Below are 20,047 nucleotides of genomic sequence, written 5' to 3'. Positions count from 1 at the left end.
TATTGAGTTTTGCTTTATCTGGGAAAGAAACCGGAAGACACTGCCTGCCTTTGTTAAGCCCCTGAATGGATGCCTTAATACAAATTTCAGCCTCATTGAGCAGGGTACAAATTAACTATCCAAAGGGAACTATATGAGAAAAAGAGGAAGAATGAACCAGCTCTACAGGGATGAAGACTAAGCCCAGACGAGAGAATAACTTTCTTTGAAGAACTAGTTTTCTCATTCTGGTACTTTGAATGATCCTGCTACATAGGAAATGTAGAAGTGTTTTACAGAACAAAAGAGGATGTAGCTTAATTTTCTCAGCAAGACATTCAATCCTGTGGATAAAAAAATAGCAACAAAATTGCTCAAAACTGGCAAGTTATGTATGGAAAGAGAGCATTGAAGAAAACAAATGGGATCCAGAAAAAGACAGGCATTATATAATTTATGGAAGGATCCATGTGTTTTGTTTCCAACTCTCTAAATGGGAATTCTGTGACTTTAACCTCGGGGGAAGGAGCATAGGCCATTAACACAAACAAGAAGGAAGAAGTAAGCTCAGTCCGTGAGTCATAGCCACTATGCAAACTTTGCCTTACATCTGTGTTTTCCCATGCTGCTCTGAACTCTTGCCTCAGACTCTTGCAATGGACAGAATGCCAAATAGGAGTAGATCGGATTGTATTTTTCCACCCTGGGCTTCTTTTTCGACATGAAAAAGTACCCATTAGGGACTAGAGTTGGCACTAGCAGAGGAACCGAGCAGTGTCCCTGGGTCTAAAACTCACTTACTAAAATTTCCAGGTTCCTTCAAACAGGGCCTCCAGCCTGCAGAATGAGCTTCTGTCTCCTCGAGGCTGTGCTGGAAATTCCAGGGGTAGATGGGAATAAAGCAAGCAAGTGGTCACTTTTAATACATCCCACCTGCTGTCCCAGCAGGCTCAGGCATGAGCCCTGCCTGCTGGAGGAGGCAGGAGGGAAGAGCCCGCTGAACATCACTCCGACTGAGGGCTCACCGCAGGCTGTCAGCCTGGCCAAAATTCAGCTCCTCGGACATCCAAACCGAAGGCTGCCAGTTACGTGTTACATTTATGATCAGAAAATATATGGAGTATTTTTATCTTCAAAAATGAAGGCATGGGAAAAGGCTCAAAGCCTGTTTGCTGGCAGAGCAGGAGAGGCTAGGTGTCTAACACATTAGCCTCTGTCGCTTTGGTGTCCACCCCCCCCCGTTTTTGCCCCCACAAACAGGAACTGCTGTGTAGCATGCAGTGGCCATTTTTCCACCTTCCTCACCACAGTTGGCCTGCGGTCAGCCCTCTCTTTGGCTGGGACAAACTAAGGGTAAAGGTGAAGTACAGGGCATTGACAGCTTCCTTCTCTCCTCCCACGGACATACAAGTAGCACTCAAGACAGCTCCACAGCTGGGACATGCGGAGCAGCCTAGCTGCCAAGCCCTGCCTCCAAAGGGACATAGCACACTGCCACAGTCCCTTACCCCCTCTGTGCCTACATGCGCTCCTTGCTCTCAGTACACGTAGGTGACTGCAAACCGCCATCCTGTCCCCACGGAGCCTGGGCTGGGCTGGGATGTGGTGGATGCATTTTCGAAGCTGAGGAAATGCCAGTATGCTTGCAACCAGATGCCCTGAGCCCAAAGTACATGAGACAAGTCATTTATCCAGTGAGAGACAACAAGAAAAGAAAGCTTACCTGGTTGGTCATAGGATGCCCATGCTAGGTTTTCTCCACATTTTCCATTAGCAGACTCAGAGCTGTGTTTGAGGACCCTCGTGGTAGCCAGTTCTTCTGCATACCTAGCAAAGGAATCCATACGTTGTGTCACAGACCACAGCCCGAGTGGGCACAGAAGAGGAGGAGGAGGAGGAGCAGGAGGAGGAGAAGGAAACACAAGCAAGGAATTTTGCTGGAAGATGATGGTTTAAGCCAAGTTAGGACATTAGGAGAAATTTCTCTGGACATTAGGAGAAATTTCTTTACCGAAAGAGTGGTCAGGCCTTGGAACAGGCTGCCCAGGGAAGTGGTTGAGTCACCATCCCTGGAAGTATTTAAAAGACGTGTAGATGAGGCGCTTAGGGACATGGTTTAGTGGGCATGGTGGTGTTGGGTTGACGGTTGGCCTCGATGATCTTAGAGGTCTTTTCCAACCTTAATGATTCTATGATTCTAAGTTACACAGCTGCAAAGCCTTGAAGTTGGGGATTCTTTAAACCTACATAGATCTAGGAGTCAGGAAAAGGGAAGGTCTAGAGGCCATTCTCCCTGTCTTTCATGAGCTTCTGTCACCGCTAAGAAGGGCCTAGAAGAAATCAAAGGGCAGATCTCCCCCCACCATGTTCTGCCCAGAACCTGGAAATCCACCAGCCATCCTTGGCTGCAGCTGCCGGGGGAAAGGGAAGCACCTGCAGCAATTGCTACAGGTGTCACCTCCTGACATTTCTAAGCCCCTCACAGGAGTAACTTAAATCTTCTCGATGAGATGGAAAAAAGACCAAACTGGGGATTCAGTCAAAGTAAGTGTATAAAACCTATATTTACAAATGAAAAAAGGCCAAAGGCAAAACAAAAGCAACGTGCCAGGCACCAGTACGGAGGAGAAGGGGACCACCCGGAGAATCTGAGGCAATGACTGTGTACACCAAGACAGAGATGAGCCGCAGCATTTCTATAGGAGTTGACATGTGTGAGAGCGTGGGATGTATTTTATTGTCTTATGACAATAGGGTTAAGAAGAACATCATGTGTAAAACAATTATTCTCTTTATTCAACATTTGAAAGACTTCAGTACAGAGACAGTGAAATTGGAAAGACCATTTGTTATTTCTCACGGCACAAGGAATAGGAGGCAACACACAAAATCATCAGGTCATAGATTTAAAAGTCAAGTAAGACAAAGCGCTTTTTCCACACCGTGCAGCAGAAGTCATCGCCACAGGACGATGCAGACACCAAGGCACATGTGGGTTTGCAAAAGAGCTAGACAAATTTATAGTGTGTGTGTGTAATCTTCAGGGTTTATTAAACAACAGCAACAAAAAAATGAGGATACGACCTACTGCTTAGGAAAAACGTAATTTTCAGGAGAAATCTGTAATTTCCGGGAAAAGATAATGGGGGAAGATCATCACATTTGTTTTGTCCTACTACTCCTTCCCTAATCATGAATTACTGGCATCTGCCAGAGACAGGAAATTTGTCCAGCTGAACGTTTTGGCCCAAGCTAGTACTTCAGTCATTAGGTTCTCATTTCCTTCTGTCCTAATCCTCCCACCAAAACAACAACAAAAAAAAGTATTTAGCTACCTCCATTAATTTAGAAATAATGAAAACTTGTCAGTTGTCAGCCTGCTAGATCCTGAACTAGGAGATCTCTAGATGCTCCTTCATGCCCTATATCACTACAGTCCTGTAATTTTGTCTTCAAGGATTCCCACATCCCAAGCAAGAGGCAAGACTGGAACAAAGTACACATTGCACACGGACAAAGTTGCCAAGGATTTGAGACACAGGGTGATTAATTCTCTCTAGCTCAGGCAGTTGAAAGCATGAGATTTTCATCTGAGATCATCACCCTATGCTTCATTATAGTCGGAGAGAAACAGACACCTGCTGTGGGTGACTCATCTCTTGCTAAAGCAGGGACCCAATAGTCAGTTCACCTAACCTGCTGCAATTATTGGAACTGAAAATAGTAGGAAACAGACCATTTTCAACACAGATAGCGAAGCACAGAAAAATACCCAGAGATTCACCAAATATATACCAACAAAGATATCAGATACACCTAAAGAAAAGGTGAAGTTCTTCTTTGAATTTAAGATTATGCAAAATCTGCCTTGACAAATATGAAATTTCATATATTTCATGTCTTTCATTCAGATCAAACCATTTCTGGTTCTTGCTATCAGCCAGTTTCACCAGTCTCTGAACATGCATCTTTTGATTCTTACAAGTTAAGTTACAGACTGCAACCAAAGAAAGATTTCCTATTGTTATTCATTCCAGTGGGGAAAGTCAGCTGAGACCAGAGAGGACTGTGAGGAATTCCAGAAGGATCTAAAAATACCCAGCAAGGGCAATAGCACGCTTGGAGATAAATGTGGAGCAATGCATATTTGACAGAATAATCTGAACTATTCATACAAGTTGACTTGTTCAAACCAACTGTAGCACTCTGGAGACAGAACAAGTGTTCTTGACAAGTCAATGAAATTTCTTCCTCGTTGTGAGGCATCATGGAAAACAGAAACAAAACAGCCCTTTGAAGAACAGAAGGAAAACCCCAGCAGATTACAAAGGTATGTGGATGAGTCACTGGCATTCCACCTCTTAGAAATACTGTATCCAGTTATCATGGTGTCTCAAGAAAAAAAAAAAGTGTGAAAAAATAAAGACAGAATCAGATTTTGCTTGCTGCCAGAGGGCATGTCCACACGCCAAGTACACGGTGCGCTGTACAGCTCAACACCCGGCGGAGATCTCTGGTCTAGGAGTGCGGGAGCTGGTGCATCTGTGTGACAGCGCAGCACCGTGCTGGGACAGTAAATCAGGTTCTGGAAAGGCTACAGCCTCTCTGGCTCCCAGCCAGCCGGTGTGGAGAAGTCTGCACGGTTATGGTAGAAAGCCTGATGGGAGGTGAGATCTCATGTCTGCAGGGATCAAACTGGCCACTATTTAGCTATTATGGAGAGACATTTATTTTCTGAATAGTTTAATCATCATTTATTCCTTTAGGTATCTCCTTTGTACTTTGAAGATCAGCCTGAAAAAACGGAAGATTTTCAAATCTACTTTGAAAGAGGTCGCTGTAAAGGGAAAGGAAATAATCTGATTGTTGTGTCTACAGCAAAGAGGACAAGCAGTATTGGACTCAAATTTCTGTAAGGAAGACTTAAGTCAGACAGCAGGAAGATGGATCCACTGTACGTTAGACCGACAAGAAGTTGTGCAGTCTTCAGCACTGGAGAAGAGGTAAGATGTGTCCCTCCTGACAGACTAGAGAACAACGTATACGGATTTTGTTTTGGGGGCAGGGAGATAGACAATTTGATCTGAAATTACTTCCTTCTGATTCCATCACTTCCTACCATGAAAAAGTCCTTTTCTCACTATTTCAGCAGCAGTGGATATTCTCCTGCAGATGACAATCCATCATCTGACAGAGGTAGTGGTGAAGCATGTTTTAGGCAACTACCCTCTGCAGAGGAGACATACCAGCATAGACAGATGCAACCCACATCTGGAAAAGGGTGCAAGAAAGATTTATACAGTTGTGACCACAGAAGCGTCCATGTGACCAGCTGGTGCAATGTGATGGAGAAAGAAGGGACGAAAAGGGTTGGGTAGGGAGACAGAAAGAGTAGAGTCCCTCACTTTCCACCCAATGAGTCTTCATTGAATATCAGCACGTCAAAAGGCAAATATTCTTGCAGTATGCACAGTCAAACCTAACGGAAAAAAGTGTCACAAATCTCATTAGAGAAAAGAAAGGACTGAACTCACTGTTGGGCTCCTCTGTTTAACTTCTTGCAGAGTTTTAATGGGGGGACTCCGTGTTTCTTCCTGTAGTCATTGTGTGCTTTCAAGACTTCTTCAGCAAATTGTTTGGAAGCTGAAATCACATCAAAAAAATGGAAAAGTCTGTCAAATACAGACATTAGTGAAGACAGAAAAAGCATACCCTGTAGCTAAGACGCTGGTGCAGGCTGGACTGAAGAACAGAAGAATACCACCCTCATTACCTGGGAGAGGGAAGAAATGAACCGTTCATGCCTTCCATCCAGGAACTAACTCTAAGAGACGCTCCCATTGGGATGGTGCAGACTCACTAAAGGTTGAAGAAAAATGTGAACCTTATTCCTTTCCTCAATAGCAAGGTGATTTAAGGTTAGTTTGGCTGACTTTCATTTTAAGATTTCGGCGCACTGCATCACCATTGCAAAGAAGTCTCAGATTAAGTGACAAATAGGTCCCTTGAGGAGATGCACAAAAAATGCAAATTATTGTCTCTGCATGCAAGAATTTTCTGTATCAGTCAAGACACCACCTAAAGAAAATGGAGATACTAAAATGTGTAGAACTATGCAAATACTTTGAAACAGGCATCGTTCTTTTCATTATATAGTACAAATCCATGGAAATCTCAAAATGCACCTTTATTTGGCTCAAGACAAATAATTGTTCACAAACAGCAAGTGGTAAGGAAAGGAACGACTGCTGGGGACGATTTTTTCCCCTGTGCTAGAGTGCATTCGATAAATATCTGAATTCCAAAGTTACTGCAAAGCTTTAAAAAAGCTCCTGTTTGTACCCTGATAAACTTGAGACTTTCAACAGCACAAGGCAGAGGACAAGCAACAAGTCACAGTGCAATTCACCTTGACGGCAATTTCATATACCTCCTTTTATGACTTTGGTGATTTTTTTCCCCCAAGATTCAGAGGAAAAAAAAGTCTTCGCTGGCACTGATCACCCTGTGGAATTTGCTGCTTTAAGAGAAATTTGGAACCTGAAACAGGGTATTGGGGCAGTTAGAGAGGTATGGATAGCATCTTCAAAACAGAAAGACAGTTTTCACTTTCTCTGTTTTGCTGAAGCTTCTGAACAGGCCAAGACATATTTAAGTATTTACTCCACTTTTACCATGACACAGGTTTCTACATTGATGAATGATTCATCAGCTTTATTTCTGAATATCCTAATTAGCACGACTACCATCATTTTCCTTGCAAGAGACTTTGAAGCCCCAACAGACCTCATGACTAGAAAGTGTTTCCTGTTATTAAGCTGAGCTTTCTCAACTTCCTCTCACTACTCGATCCCAACAACTATAATCAATCATTCTCTCCTTTATTAGCGTGTACACTATTCTGCTGTTTGTCATGATGCATTTTCCCACAGTAGACCTGTCAGTTTGCACATACTTCTCTGGAAACTGTCTCCTAAGGTGATTACCCAACCCACGCTCATGCTTTACGCTGTTCTCAGAGTTCTCTCCTGTTTCAACAGCTTTAGGATAACACGGCAGCCTAAGATAATCTCAATATCCAATGCACATAGAAAGCCCTTACTGTTTCACACAGTACCTTAAATCTTTTGAACAGAGTCTGAAGCTGGGTTGACCTTTTCCAGACCAAAGTGTCATTGTGGACATGTATCTAATATATTCTCCATCAACATGCTTTCAGGCTCGATTTTTTTGGTCTAAAATTGTTGGCATAAGACAGCAACAGGGACCCTGTTGAGAATGAGATGAGATCTGCCCACCACCTTCCTCCTTTTAGGTTTTCCTTCAATTTTGTGTGTCACAAGTTGCATATCATCAAACAAAACAGGCACCTCCACTCTGGTGTTTAAGCACCACATACCCTTTTGCTAACAAACCTCTCCCATCACTCTTATTACCGTTGCTCACAGCTCACCGATTCTATCAGGCCAAAGTCCTAAACCTCTCATCTGCTGCATCATGCGGGGTCATGGCCTATTTCTAAGGCATCTATCATAGGTTACTGAGGAAAGCAAGCCTACGGCCAGTTCACTTAACTTCACTGATGCACGGGTCCATGCTTCCAGCAGGGAAATTTTAAGACAGCCTGTAAATCAAAGAAGTTGAAATACATGTCTTCAGAAGTTGCATCACATACTCCAGGCTGCATTTTTCTTTACAAGACCATCTTGTGCAGATCTAGGCTTAATATCTCATCTGCTCAGCATTAAATAGTAGATAAACGATCTGACCTGCAAGTGTGAAAGTTTCTATTCAAATTGTTTGCTCGCAATGACAATAACAAATAGAAATTCTAAAAAAAAAAATTAAGTCAACTGAAATACAGGTTTTGTCAATTGTCAGTCCATCCATTAACAGAAGTATTGCATAGTCCAGCTCTGTACTAACATTTTGACTTACAAAGACGAACAAGACACGGGCAACACTGAGTTTCTTCTAGCCACAGCAGGCACCGCTATGCTGTCCCTAGAGAACCTCCATCCTCCCCTTCCCTCAAAGGTGGCTGCTATACAAACACTTATCTACCATGACTCAAGCTCATGTGCTAACCACTTCCCTCTGCATGGCCTTCTCCTGTGCATGCTGATGTGTGGAGAGGGACGCCCAGCTGCCAAATGTATTTCAGATTTGTTTTGGAAGACATGTTAAGTTTTTCCATTTTACCAGTGTTCCATACACTGAGAAGCCAGACATTAAAAGTGAGAGTTAACGGGAGTTTTCAGGCTCCCACCCAAATGGGAACAGCTTCCCAAACAGCTTTGGAGACGTACTTTTTTCCCTTCATGTTGGCTGCTTAAGCTGCTAGAAAAAATTATTTCCTACTGCCAGGAAGTTAGGTTTGGTCATGAATCATTACACAGCTTAGTAAGTAAAACAACTAAAGGTATCAGATATAGTCGCTTGCTTCTTATTATTCAATTATTTACCTCTATTTTGGATACTTCTGGAACATTGGCTAAGACAATGACAGCACATGACAATGAATTGCCAGGCTCTGATGTGGTACAGAGCACACCTTACAGTTGTTATGTTTTTGGACTTTCAGTTTCATTGATCGGCTTCGTGTGACCATGGAAAAGTAAGCAGAGGCACCTAGGTTGCCTTTTCCCATCAGATTTGTTTTTCTGAGCATTCTATTGCTCCATTCTCTTACTCTCTCTAAACAGTGCCAATCTATTCAGTCTTTCTCAAGTGAAGAGCTCTTCATGCCTGAATCCTTCCTGCCTCTTCTTTCAACCCTGCCTTCTCCTGCTCTGTTCTTTCCTTAGTTTGGACATCAGAACAGAAGCAAGTTATCTGAACATGTCTTCCGTAATACTAGTTGCTCTGCATCGTCTTTGCAGCCGTCAGCTGGACCTACTCCACTCCTCTAGCAGAGCTGCAAGATGATGTGCGGAAAGAGTAACAGTAAAATATTCCACAAAAAACAAACATGGAATCTCTCCACCCAATACCTACACAACAGAAATGCTGTGGGCAGCCCTTATGTCACCGTTCAGGACACACAACATTACACCAGGCATACACTTGACTAGCAAAAAAGGCATACTTTTTTAATGACTAAGTATCCGCCCCAGTGATTCAAGAAAGAGCATAGTATCCATTTCTAGAAGTATCATTGTCTTCTCAGTGTTCTCTGTTCTATTGTTTATGGATTAATCTTCCCTGGCAATTTTGTAGTTTCCATACATACTAATTTTTTCTGTTTAGCCTTCAGATAATTAACATATAATGCAGTCCACAAGAAATGGACCTGATGTTGAATCCTGCACAGAAGTGTACCATTATGTTTGTCTCAATCCCTCTTTGAACCATGACATAGGCCTCCACTCTTCATCCAATGTCAGGTGGGTGGAGATAATGACCTCACCTTTCGATTCTGCCCCAGAATAAATCATTAGAAATGTGCTCATGTAATGGCCAGAGCAATATATCGGAAGAAAGCTACAAAATACACTTCAAAGGACCCTCCCTTTTGGAAAGAGGTAAACGCAAAAGCCTGATACCGACAACCTTGGCGACGTGACTCGTATTATCCAGGATACTGCATGTTACTTGCCCACTCTTTCCTGCCCAGCACACAGGGAGGAACGTTAGTTACCCAGGCAGAAAGAAGCCAAGCGCCAGAGTAAATGGAGAGGACACAAATGCAAAGTGGACAGAAAAGACATAAAAAGGTCACCGGGTAACTGTTTAAACACTGAGTATAGCTCTGCTTTAATACTGACGTCGCTTCAGTCTCCCTTGACTCTGCAGAATTGCTCTACCCCTACTCTGATAGCAGCAATGGGGCGTGGAATGAGAATGCAGCAAATACCACTTTTCATATGCCCAACAGCTTTGTGAAAAAATTCATTAGAGGCTTCAGGGAACTGCAAAGTAATTACATCAAGAAGTCCTTCATTACTGTCCCAGATAATTGAAGATGCCTCTATTTCGACAAAATTCTCAAAGTATATTAACAGATTAGAAACAAACAAAATTCTTGAGTAAAAGACATCCCAGCTTCTAATGACCACATTTTCATCTAGACCTTTCTAAGAGACCTGACATATTTATTATTAATAATCTTTATTAATAACTTTATCCTCCCTTGAAATGTAATTCCCTGGAAATTAGCCCCAGCTGAATCTTTCACACTCTGAGAATAACGTTCCTTCAACGGAGAAGTGACAGATATTTAACTGATATGAGAAATGTTAAGAGGACAGTTATGCCTCTACTGCATTTTGACTCAGCACTTTGGTTTGAAGTCACAAACACTCCAGCATGGTCTTATACTGGCTGGCCTCTGCAGTGCCACAAGGAGCGAATATTCCATGTGTCTTTCTCCATGTATTTGACTGCACCTTCTTGCTCCCCGTTTGGGACAGTAGCACCTTCAAAGACTAGCCCTTAATGCTATTCCTAAATACGTCATTTGGGAGCACGGATCTGATGCTCCAATTCGTGAGTCACTTCTAGCCATAAAACCTGACTTCCTTCAGTGCTAAACTCCCCTGCAGTCTAACAAAACTGGCTGATTGCTGGGAAACATACAGAAGAAATGAAATCACGTATACATCCTGGAAGGAAGGAAAGATAAAATGATACTATATTCAGAAAGTATTATATCCTGAGTGGGGTTTCTTTGTCTTCTTTTACACCTTTGCACCAAGAATTCAATAAAGGGGCAACATCTCCATCCTATGCAATAGGCATTTATGGGAGAATCCATAATTGTCAGTACACTATTTCCCTTCCAACCTGAATTATCCTATGACCCTGCTAAAAGTTAGAAGAGAAAGTATTGCTTATGGGAATGAAAAGAATTGGGGGTTTTAATTAGACAGGAGGTTGAATGGGGGTAGTTTCCTGGAACGTTCTTGTGTTTATCAGGCCGCTCAGAATAGTTTTCCCTTCAGCTCAGGAGATCCCTCTTCAGGGAGGAGATTCTCTGATGTCTTTCAGCATTCGGTTTTGCCTGATCTTTTCTTACACGCCTGCTTATCACTGGGGTCAGCTTCAGGACAACGGTAAGATGTCTGACTTAATTGAACCTGATGGACAAAGTCCCCAGTCATTTTATTATGTGGGTTTCCTCTACAGCAAACTGGCAACTTAATAACCTTGCATCACCTGTGCCATATGACGTAACATAGTATTTTCCCCCATACCCAATTTGAGGCATATTGCCTGAGAATAGGAAGCCGCCAGTGTAATAATGTTTCAGTGACATTAGTCATGTCACTATTTGATTGCAAATCCTATTCTTGCTATAATAGACAGTGTTGATTACTTCCTCACTTAAGGCCTTTCACAAACTGTTAGGCAATTGACTGCCCTGATTAAAAAGGAACACCTGGTAAACTGGAAACTGCACAGCTCTGAGAGGCAGCAGAGCCTTCTGTGATACAAGCATTTTAAAAAAAAGCAACACTAATCAGCAGTCTTGAGCACTGACAGAACCAAGTTCTCACCTTCATTGGAGGCAAGGGTGGGGGGAGAAGTCCTCTGCTTGCAGCCCCCTGCTCCTCCAAACGATCAGACGAACAAGCCTGTCAATAAGTAGCCATTACCCTGGAGTGGTCATCTTGCATAAGGCTGGAACTGACTGCTCATTGTATCTGGAGAAGCCAGTGTTGGCTTTGCATGAGAGACAATCAAAAGTATTATTTTTATTACTGTTCTGCCATGGAGGACAACTAAATATTGTAACCGTGCCACACACCCACACAGACAACCCTGGCAGACAGTTAATGAGTAAGCTGCTAACCCTTTTAAAAAGGCTAAGGATACCCCCTCATTAGTAAGGCATTGTATTCTTAAATCTAATCGCCACACAATTCCTAGGGAACATACACTTCAAAATACAAAGCCCCGAGCAACCTCCATGTGTTAGAACTGACCACACTATGCAGGAGGAGAAAGCAAAGCAATCTTCTCCATTTCTTCTCTTCCTCCTTCCCCAACATCATATCTGCTTAGATTTTCTAATTACAGTTATTTATGAAGAAAATAAAGTGCAACTGTATTCACTTATGAGTAACACCAGAAATCACAACTTCCCTACTACTGAATCTGAGCTTCAGCCATCAGGTTGTGATTCCACCTTATAACAATGTTTGCATGACAGCAGCATGATACTATACTCTTCAGCAAGTAAAAACTCTTCTAAGCCCTCTGTAAGTCATTTGCATGTCTAACTTGAGTAATTTTTGCTGGTCACTTATTCATATTTTAGATGCTGCATATTCTTGTGCTCTGTGGATGTGGTGCTTCTAAGGGCAGCAACAGAGAGAACCTTGTTGGTACCCAGTGCCAAGTTCATTTTACACAGCACTGTTAGCTGTCTGGTGCCAACCCAAGTCTTTGCAAAGTGAAGAATTTAGAATCACAGAATCATAGAATCATTAAGGTTGGAAAAGACCTCTAAGATCATCGAGGCCAACCATCAACCCAACACCACCATACCCACTACACCATGTCCCTAAGCACCACATCTACACGTCTTTTAAATACTTCCAGGGATGGTGACTCTACCACTTCCCTGGGCAGCCTGTTCCAAGGCCTGACCACTCTTTCAGTAAAGAAATTTCTCCTAATGTCCAGTGTAAACCTCCCTTGGCGCAACTTGAGGCCATTTCCTCTCGTCCTATCGCTGGTTTCTTGGGAGAAGAGACCAACACTCACCTCGCTACAACCTCCTTCCAGGTAGTTGTAGAGCGCGATGAGGTCTCCCCTCAGCCTCCTCTTCTCCAGATTAAACAACCCCAGTTCCCTCAGCCGCTCCTTATAAGACTTGTGCTCCAGGCCCTTCACCAGCTTCGTGAATTTTGCAAAGAAGAAGAACTGAAGAAAAGTAGAACTACCTCACTTCTCCTGGGATATGCTCCACCATTTCATACCTCTACCATTTATGTTCTACCATTGCTTGGGGTAGCCATACCTGAACTAGCTTTCATCTCATTAGCTCCAATACTCTCCCACCTTGCTTTTCTGCCAAGGACATCCAAGCTAGCTGGGGCAATGCTCAAAGTATGTTTATTTATCCACCTCCCTGAGGCATGGAAATATGGACATGCACATTTCTTCTGATCACTGATGTGTAAACTCACCTATCCAGTAGCTCAGGCCAGGCAGGGAGACACAGGAAGCTTTCCTTACCCATATTTACTATCAATTACATCATCTCTTTCTCATCCCCCCGCTCAACAAACCCCAGTTCTCATAACTCAAAATCTTGAAAAACATGGTCTTTATTTCATAGAATCACAGAATCATACAATGGTTTGGGTTGGAAGAGACCTTTAAAGGTCATCCAGTCCAACCCCTCTGCACTGAGCAGAGACATCTTCAATTAGATCAAGTTGCTCAGAGCCCCGTCCAACCTGACCTTGAACGTTTCTTTAAACCTGTTGATTTCAATGTTCCTTCTGCAGCTCCTGTTGCTTATGCACTGGCCCAGCGCTTGGGAGCCAAAGAAAAAAGAGACTGCAATATATGCAAGGAATGTCCACGCATGCCTACACTCAGGGACTGCAGTTCCAAAGGGAAGCCCTTTGCATCTCTCCAAAAAGCCAGTGCCACACCTACAACATTGTGTCACGGACATCCCCTCCTGTGACCTGCCATGAGGGCACTTCAGGGGAATATACTCCTCACGGTTGTAAGTGCTCATACAGTGGAGCTGTAGAATCTATGGAAGCTCTCTCTAAGTCTGAACATCAGGAAACACTTTTTCATTGTTAGGGTGACCAAGCACTGGCCCAGGTTGCCCAGAGAGGTTGTGGAGTCTCCATCCTTGGAGATATTCAAAAGCCATCTGGACATGGTCCTGGGCAACCAGCTCTAGGTGTCCCTGCATGAGCAGGGGGGTTGGACCAGATGACTTCCAGAGGTCCCTTCCCACCTCAACCTTTCTATTATTCTAAGCCGAGAGGTCTGTTTTAGTAATGGGCCTTCATAAGGGCAATTCAAGAACAGGTTATACCCTACCACAGTTCACCCCAAATCACTTTTTGAGGATCACTTATTAAGTGCCCAACATGTGCCAACGGCCCACAGAATTTACAAGTGTGACAAACAAACACATAGGGTATAATTAAGCACGGATTCAATAACTTCTTAACACCTGCCTATTACAAACCATCATTAGGGCTATCTCATGGAAAAGAGCTCCCCTACCCCCCCATATTTGCATTTACAACAGGGCATGGAGAATTCAGCAACACGTGCAACCCCATTTCAGCTTTGTGACGCACAGGTGTATATCCAAGGACAGCTCTCACAATCTAAATTAGAAGATGGCTCCCAAACCCTGCTGCTACAATGGTGGCATGGCAAAGCTTCAGAAGAAAGTTGACTTAGCATTTCATGTAGCTCTGCAGTGATCACGCTTAAAGCTGAGACCAGGCAAAGCCCACGTGATTTCTGTTCAAAGCAGAGATTCGCTCTGGTAACTCAGTTCCGTCAACATTAAATGATATTAAATGACGTTTGTGGTGGCCTTAAACAGGCCCATATTGCCTTCCTCCGCAATAGCCCAGACTACTCCCGTCTCCTCATACCTGCTTGCACAGAGCAGTTGGCCACCCGCCCTCACCTCGCCCTCCTCTGCAGGGCCACCCAGCCCAGCTCTGGCAGAGCTGCTGTTCAGACCTTCAAAGACTGGGCAGATCTTGCTTATATCTGCCTGTAAAAACATAACATAGATATGGTCCAGCTAATCTTTTGGAGAACAGCGCGACCTCTGTGAAAATAGTGATCTGAAATAGCCTTCTGGTCTGTTGAGATACATAATAAACAACAAAACAGTTACAATGAAGAGACTCATTTTCTCATACTTTTTGTTCTTGCACATAGAGCGGCAACTAAGGCAAATTCAAATCTAGACAAGATTGATACTATTGACTGCACCGAGAGAAAACCAAGGGTTTGAATCTTTTTATGAATTCCAGTAATAAAAGCTTTCTTCCTGCTTAATTTTTTTTTTTTGAGAAGGATTTCTTGGAGGATTCAGAAAGGAGAACTGATGTTTTTTGATGTGCAACTCTATGGCATGGGAAACCTTGGTAGGTATCTCGGTTACTACAGACTGTCGCATTCCATCTTATTCTTTGCGAGCCCTTCATACTTGTTTTGGTATTTATCTGCCTTGAGCATGAGGAGCTAAGGCTACTAATCTAACAGTCAACAGGAGTAACCACTGTTGCATGGGGTGGCTGCTGCATTCTCCTCCTCTCCCCCACCGAAACCCTGGTGGTTCAATAGGCAGGTAAAAACTGGGCCCAGAATACTGTTTGCCAAAGCCTGACGCCTTCCTGGCAGATTTTTCTCTATTTGCCATTTATTGAATTTGAACCAAGTAGGCAGTGTCTTCTACGCACAAAAACTGGAGAAGTGTGGTGGTTTTAATTGCATTAACTTGATTTCTGAAAGGCCCTTTTCTCACTATACCTCCAGTTCAGTTCTGGTGTAAAGAGAAACAGCCAGTAACTTGTATTAACAACAAGTTCTGCACATACCCCGCTGTTACCAAACACGAATGCTCGGTTGCTAGCAGTTTAGACTAATTCATTTCCTCTCTCCCCACCGGTCTGTAAAAGCAGCCAGCACGAAACGCGTTGTCGTTTTGGCAGCTTGCGAGTACCGCGTTGCTCAGAAAGCAAACAGGTCACTTCTCGAGGATACTCGTACTTTTGTTACAACCTGCTACGGCTGTCTGCTACCGAGATGCTAGAGTACAGGTTTGCACTTCAGATCAGCTGAAGATGTAGCTCGCTCCACAGAAAACACGACCGTCCTTTTTACTGTGTTCCAAAGGTGCATCTTAAGAGTTAAAACCGGCACATGCTTCTAAGGAAGATTAAGAACAGCATGGAAAACTGCACCCGGTTTGGTTCTCGTCTCTTTTCTTCTTGTCAAACCCCTTTCTCGGCCCTTATTTTTGTACTGACTCAACAGGCAGCGCAGCGGGTACCTCCCAGCCCTTCCGCTGCAGTCCCACCCACGCTTGCAGAAGGGGGAAAAAAAAGAAAAGAAAAAGAAAACCAAACACTGTAAAAAGATAGCCGATGTTTACTGAGCCTGTCCTGCTTTTTATCTGATAGTGTCTGCACCCACTAGCCAGAAGCCACAGGGCGATTCCCCGGCCGTCACCTCCGCCTGGTTTTTAGGGAACGAGCGGGGCGAGCTCCCTTCCCCCACCAGGCAGGGCCGGAGGGGAAGCGGAAGAAATGAGACTTTTAGCAGCCTTTTTCGGCCACCATCCCAGCCTCTTCGGAGACTCCCACCGCGCAGGAGAACTCCCCGCGCTCCGGAGCGGAGGAGCGGAGCCGGCAGCCAGCTGCTTCTCCGAGCATCGCCCGCAGCTGCTGGCGCGGAGATCCCCTCCGGGGCGAGGGCTGCCCGCGGGACCCCGGCCTCCGGCCGCGCACAGCTGCGGGGGGGTCACAGCCCTGCCGCCACGCCAGTCTTAGCAACGGGGCAACAAAGAGCAGCCAGCTCCCCCTCGCCTCATTTCCTGCGGAAAATCCTTACCACAGTCGTTTCGGTTCGGGGTCTGCGGGGAGGGGAGCCTGCACCACCCGCTAATCCAAATGCTGTCCGAAAAGAGAAGACCGGGGGAGGGCAGAGGGGGTCTCCGCGTTTGGCTGAAGTATTTGCAGGTGTTATGGCCATGGGAGGGGTTTTTCTAAACCTGATGAGGGAGTTTCAGTATGAATTTGGTTTTAGCAGCCTGCAGCTTCCAGGGAAGAAAGCTGAGTCAGAGGTACCCATGTCTTCCAACGCTCAGCTCTATTCAGTGAAGCAAAACCAATGCTAAGTCTCCGGCTCCGATACTTGCAATGAATGTTGCTTCAAATATAATCCAACAGCTAGTAACAACACAGTATTAGGGAGCTTTTATCAAAGAACTGAGGTTTTCAACAGCAGGATTTCTTTGCCTGGGGATACTCAGGCCTCCAGATAGATTTACAGAAGATAAAAAGTTAAAGAAACTAAAGACATTCATTCTAAAACAATGGCCCCACTTTACAGGAATTAGAGCATCCTTAAATTTATACCTGCAGGTAATCTCCACCTTAATCTTTCTGACCCAGGAGAGGAGCAAGCACTCTGTTTGGAGGTCAGACAGATCCCAACCCGTTACATTTCCATACATCCTAGTACAGAGAAGCCTGCCCGCATTGTGTCCTCAAGAGTACTACGGCAGGAACATGAGGTATTTTACACAAAACACAGAGGAAGCAGCACTCTCTAAAAAAAATAGCTGCTCTCACCCATTCAAAGGCAAACCACACTGAATGATCTCAGACAGGAATTTAAAGACTTCAGTGCACTGGAAAGGGCAGATGGGATTTAGTCAATAAACCAATTGTCAGGACAGGATCTCAGTTTTCCGATTCATCTAAAAATACCGCACGCAGCTCAAAGACAGCAACCTGGACCCCGTTTACCATTGATTTGAAAAGCACGACACAAGCGACAAAACATTTTTAACATGTACTTAGCTCTCAAGCTCTGTTTGTATAACTACTTAGGGATGCAAACAATACACAAGTCTTGGCAAAAGCGGTTTCTGGTCTGTCATTGCTCCGAAGCTTGGAACAACCAACTAATGTGCAGTAATAAATGTGCAGGAAATAACAAAGACAGTAATTACCTTATGACTGTATTAGCAATTTGCATATATTAAAACAAGAGGAGATTTTCATCATTTTGGGACTGGGAGGTGCACACTGGAATATCTCTACTGCTTTTGTCCAATTAACTTTGCTGATATAAGATACACCCTGCTAGACTTTTCTGGTATTTTTACTTTTCATGCTATTAGCAAGAAAGTGCTGAACTTGATACTTCTGAGCTACTACAGTTATTTAAATTTTTGTAAGGTTATTTACTAAATCCCAATCTACTTGAAAACCCATGCAGCTTCCAGGACACGGGGCCACCACCACCCACTGGCAGCTATATGGTGCTTTGCCTGGACTGTGACTGGGTGTCACACCAGCAAGCCCTTTACAGTCACGTCTGCAGACAGCCCTCATCTCATCTAGGATGCTGACCTTTAAAAAAAGAAAAAGGAAAAAAACTCAACACACCCATGCTGAGGCCTATTAAAGTGTTACCTGCAAAAAGATCTTCCTCAAGTTTCTCTGGAGGAAACCTATGGTTTTGAGTGAATCAAGTACTAGGTTTTGCTAAGCATGTCCCATACGTGCTGTTTATGCACAGGACAGACAGACGATATGCTGTCAGGCTCTGATTTGTCACAGAAATAACGTCCTAACCACAAGAACAAAAATAAACCATTCAGTTTCGCAGCCGTTTCAGAAGACTGGCACAGATTTTTGCTCCTGACAGGACACAGATGGAGAAAGCCCCGGGCACGAGCTCTCTCTTCTTAAGGTCTCCGGCTCCTGGGCAGCTTCGGAGGCGTCTGCCCCAGCCGAGACTGTCAGCGCAGGGCACGCAGGCAGCCGGCGGCGGTGGGGAAAGGACCAAGAAGGCAGCCAGCAGCAGGGAGAGGCTTCACAGAGATCTGCACAGCTGGGGAGAGACTTAGGAGCTGAGCAAGGCTATCCTTGGTAAAACAGCAAACAAATCTTAAATCTGAATCCTCCCAACAGCAAGGCTGATAAAAAGCTTCCCCCCTCAAAGCGTCCTGCTGCCCATCTGCAGCGCAGGTAACTTTTGTCAGACAGCTAGACACAAGATGATTTTAAAGCTATAGGGCTTATAAGTATTTCATACAGCAAAGCAAAGCTCTCATCAGTTACAAAATGTAAACCGTATATAATACAACTATCTCTACATTGTTCAGGTTGGGGAGGGGGGCGCGTTTTTCTTGCTTTTTTTAATCTAACCCTGTGTCAGAGAGAAAGCTCCTCCCAGGCTGTACCATGCACAAATGAAAGCAGCTTTCTCCGAGAAAAGCCACTAACGCTTTAGCAATGCTTTCCGAGCACAAAACCAGGCACGGACATTGTAAGAATACACAGCCAACTGCACGAAGGTATTTGCTCACCTGATTTTCCCATGATCAAGTGGTGTTTTGGTTTTTTTTAATTTCACCTGCTGCCTCCTCTCGTCACTGAGTTTCGCTGCTAAGTGCCGGGGACAAAGCGTTCGCAATTTCAGCGCAACTTCTTCAGTCGCCTGCGACCGCTCCCCGAGAAAACTCAGCAGCATGAACCCGTTACCGCCCCTTCTTCAGCACTGGAGTAAGCCTGCCCATGCCTTAAAAGGCATAGGGACATCGCTTTTTTTTTCTTAAAAAGATCCTGTTTAGGGTCAGGAGCTATTTATCCTCCACAGTAACCAAGCAGCTCCAAAACACCATATGGTTTCACATACCAATTTAGCTTAGTAATCGCGGCTGTCTTCTGATAAGAGGAGGCTGTGAAAAGAAATTCTGCTGACAAATAATTTTGCTGCCACAGCAGGCATAATCCATGAGGCTAATTCATACAGCTAAATACTTGTTAAAGTTCTACCCAGTTATTGTATGTGAAGTTGAAACAGGCAAGTGATAAGACAGTTCAAAGTATACGTAAAACTACATTTTATGTCTAAAATAAATCTCTTTCTGCTCTGTTACAACATAATCCGTAGAAGGTATTAGTAAAATGCAGCATAAGATTTTGCAGGTTAAACAGGGACCGTGCTGATGGTGTATTTCTGTAAAAAGAGCTGGATGTGCATATGCCTCATTTTGTCTGTGCAAGCACACTGTGCCGCTGTTATCTTCACACTACATCGAAATACCTCAAGCTAATCTGACAAATATTAACTTCTTAACTGCGGCGAACACGATACTTTGATTTAACTTCAGAAGTGCTGCATCTCTCCAAACAATAATTCAGTTATGTGTTTCCAACTTTCATCTTTTCATCATCACAAAAGATCATCTGAGGTTAATGCTTCCCAATTTTTTACAACGCCTTTCAAAATTTCGAGGTTCTACTTGGTTTTGTGCCAAGTTTGCTGGCTCAGCAGGTTTTAATTATCCTTTATCTACCTCTGGAGGCTGAGCTCCACGATG

At 44.0% G+C, this 20,047-nt stretch overlaps 1 protein-coding gene across 1 annotated transcript in view; it reads right to left on the bottom strand.

The window, feature by feature from the left end:
• Window positions 1-19,847, bottom strand: part of GLIPR2 (GLI pathogenesis related 2) — a 28,715-nt gene extending 8,868 nt beyond the window's left edge. The window contains 4 exon segments of the mRNA XM_075142236.1: window positions 1,703-1,806; window positions 5,514-5,622; window positions 19,031-19,058; window positions 19,060-19,847. Coding sequence (XP_074998337.1) covers window positions 1,703-1,806; window positions 5,514-5,622; window positions 19,031-19,058; window positions 19,060-19,194 — 376 coding nt within the window. The 5' untranslated portion in view covers window positions 19,195-19,847.
• Window positions 19,848-20,047: the final 200 nt, after the last annotated feature.

The sequence above is a fragment of the Calonectris borealis genome, chromosome 2, assembly GCF_964195595.1.
Source record: "Calonectris borealis chromosome 2, bCalBor7.hap1.2, whole genome shotgun sequence".
In the NCBI taxonomy this organism is placed as follows: Eukaryota; Metazoa; Chordata; class Aves; order Procellariiformes; family Procellariidae; genus Calonectris; species Calonectris borealis.
The sequence above is the reverse complement of the archived record's forward strand: the minus strand, read 5'-3'. Positions and strand labels throughout refer to the sequence as shown.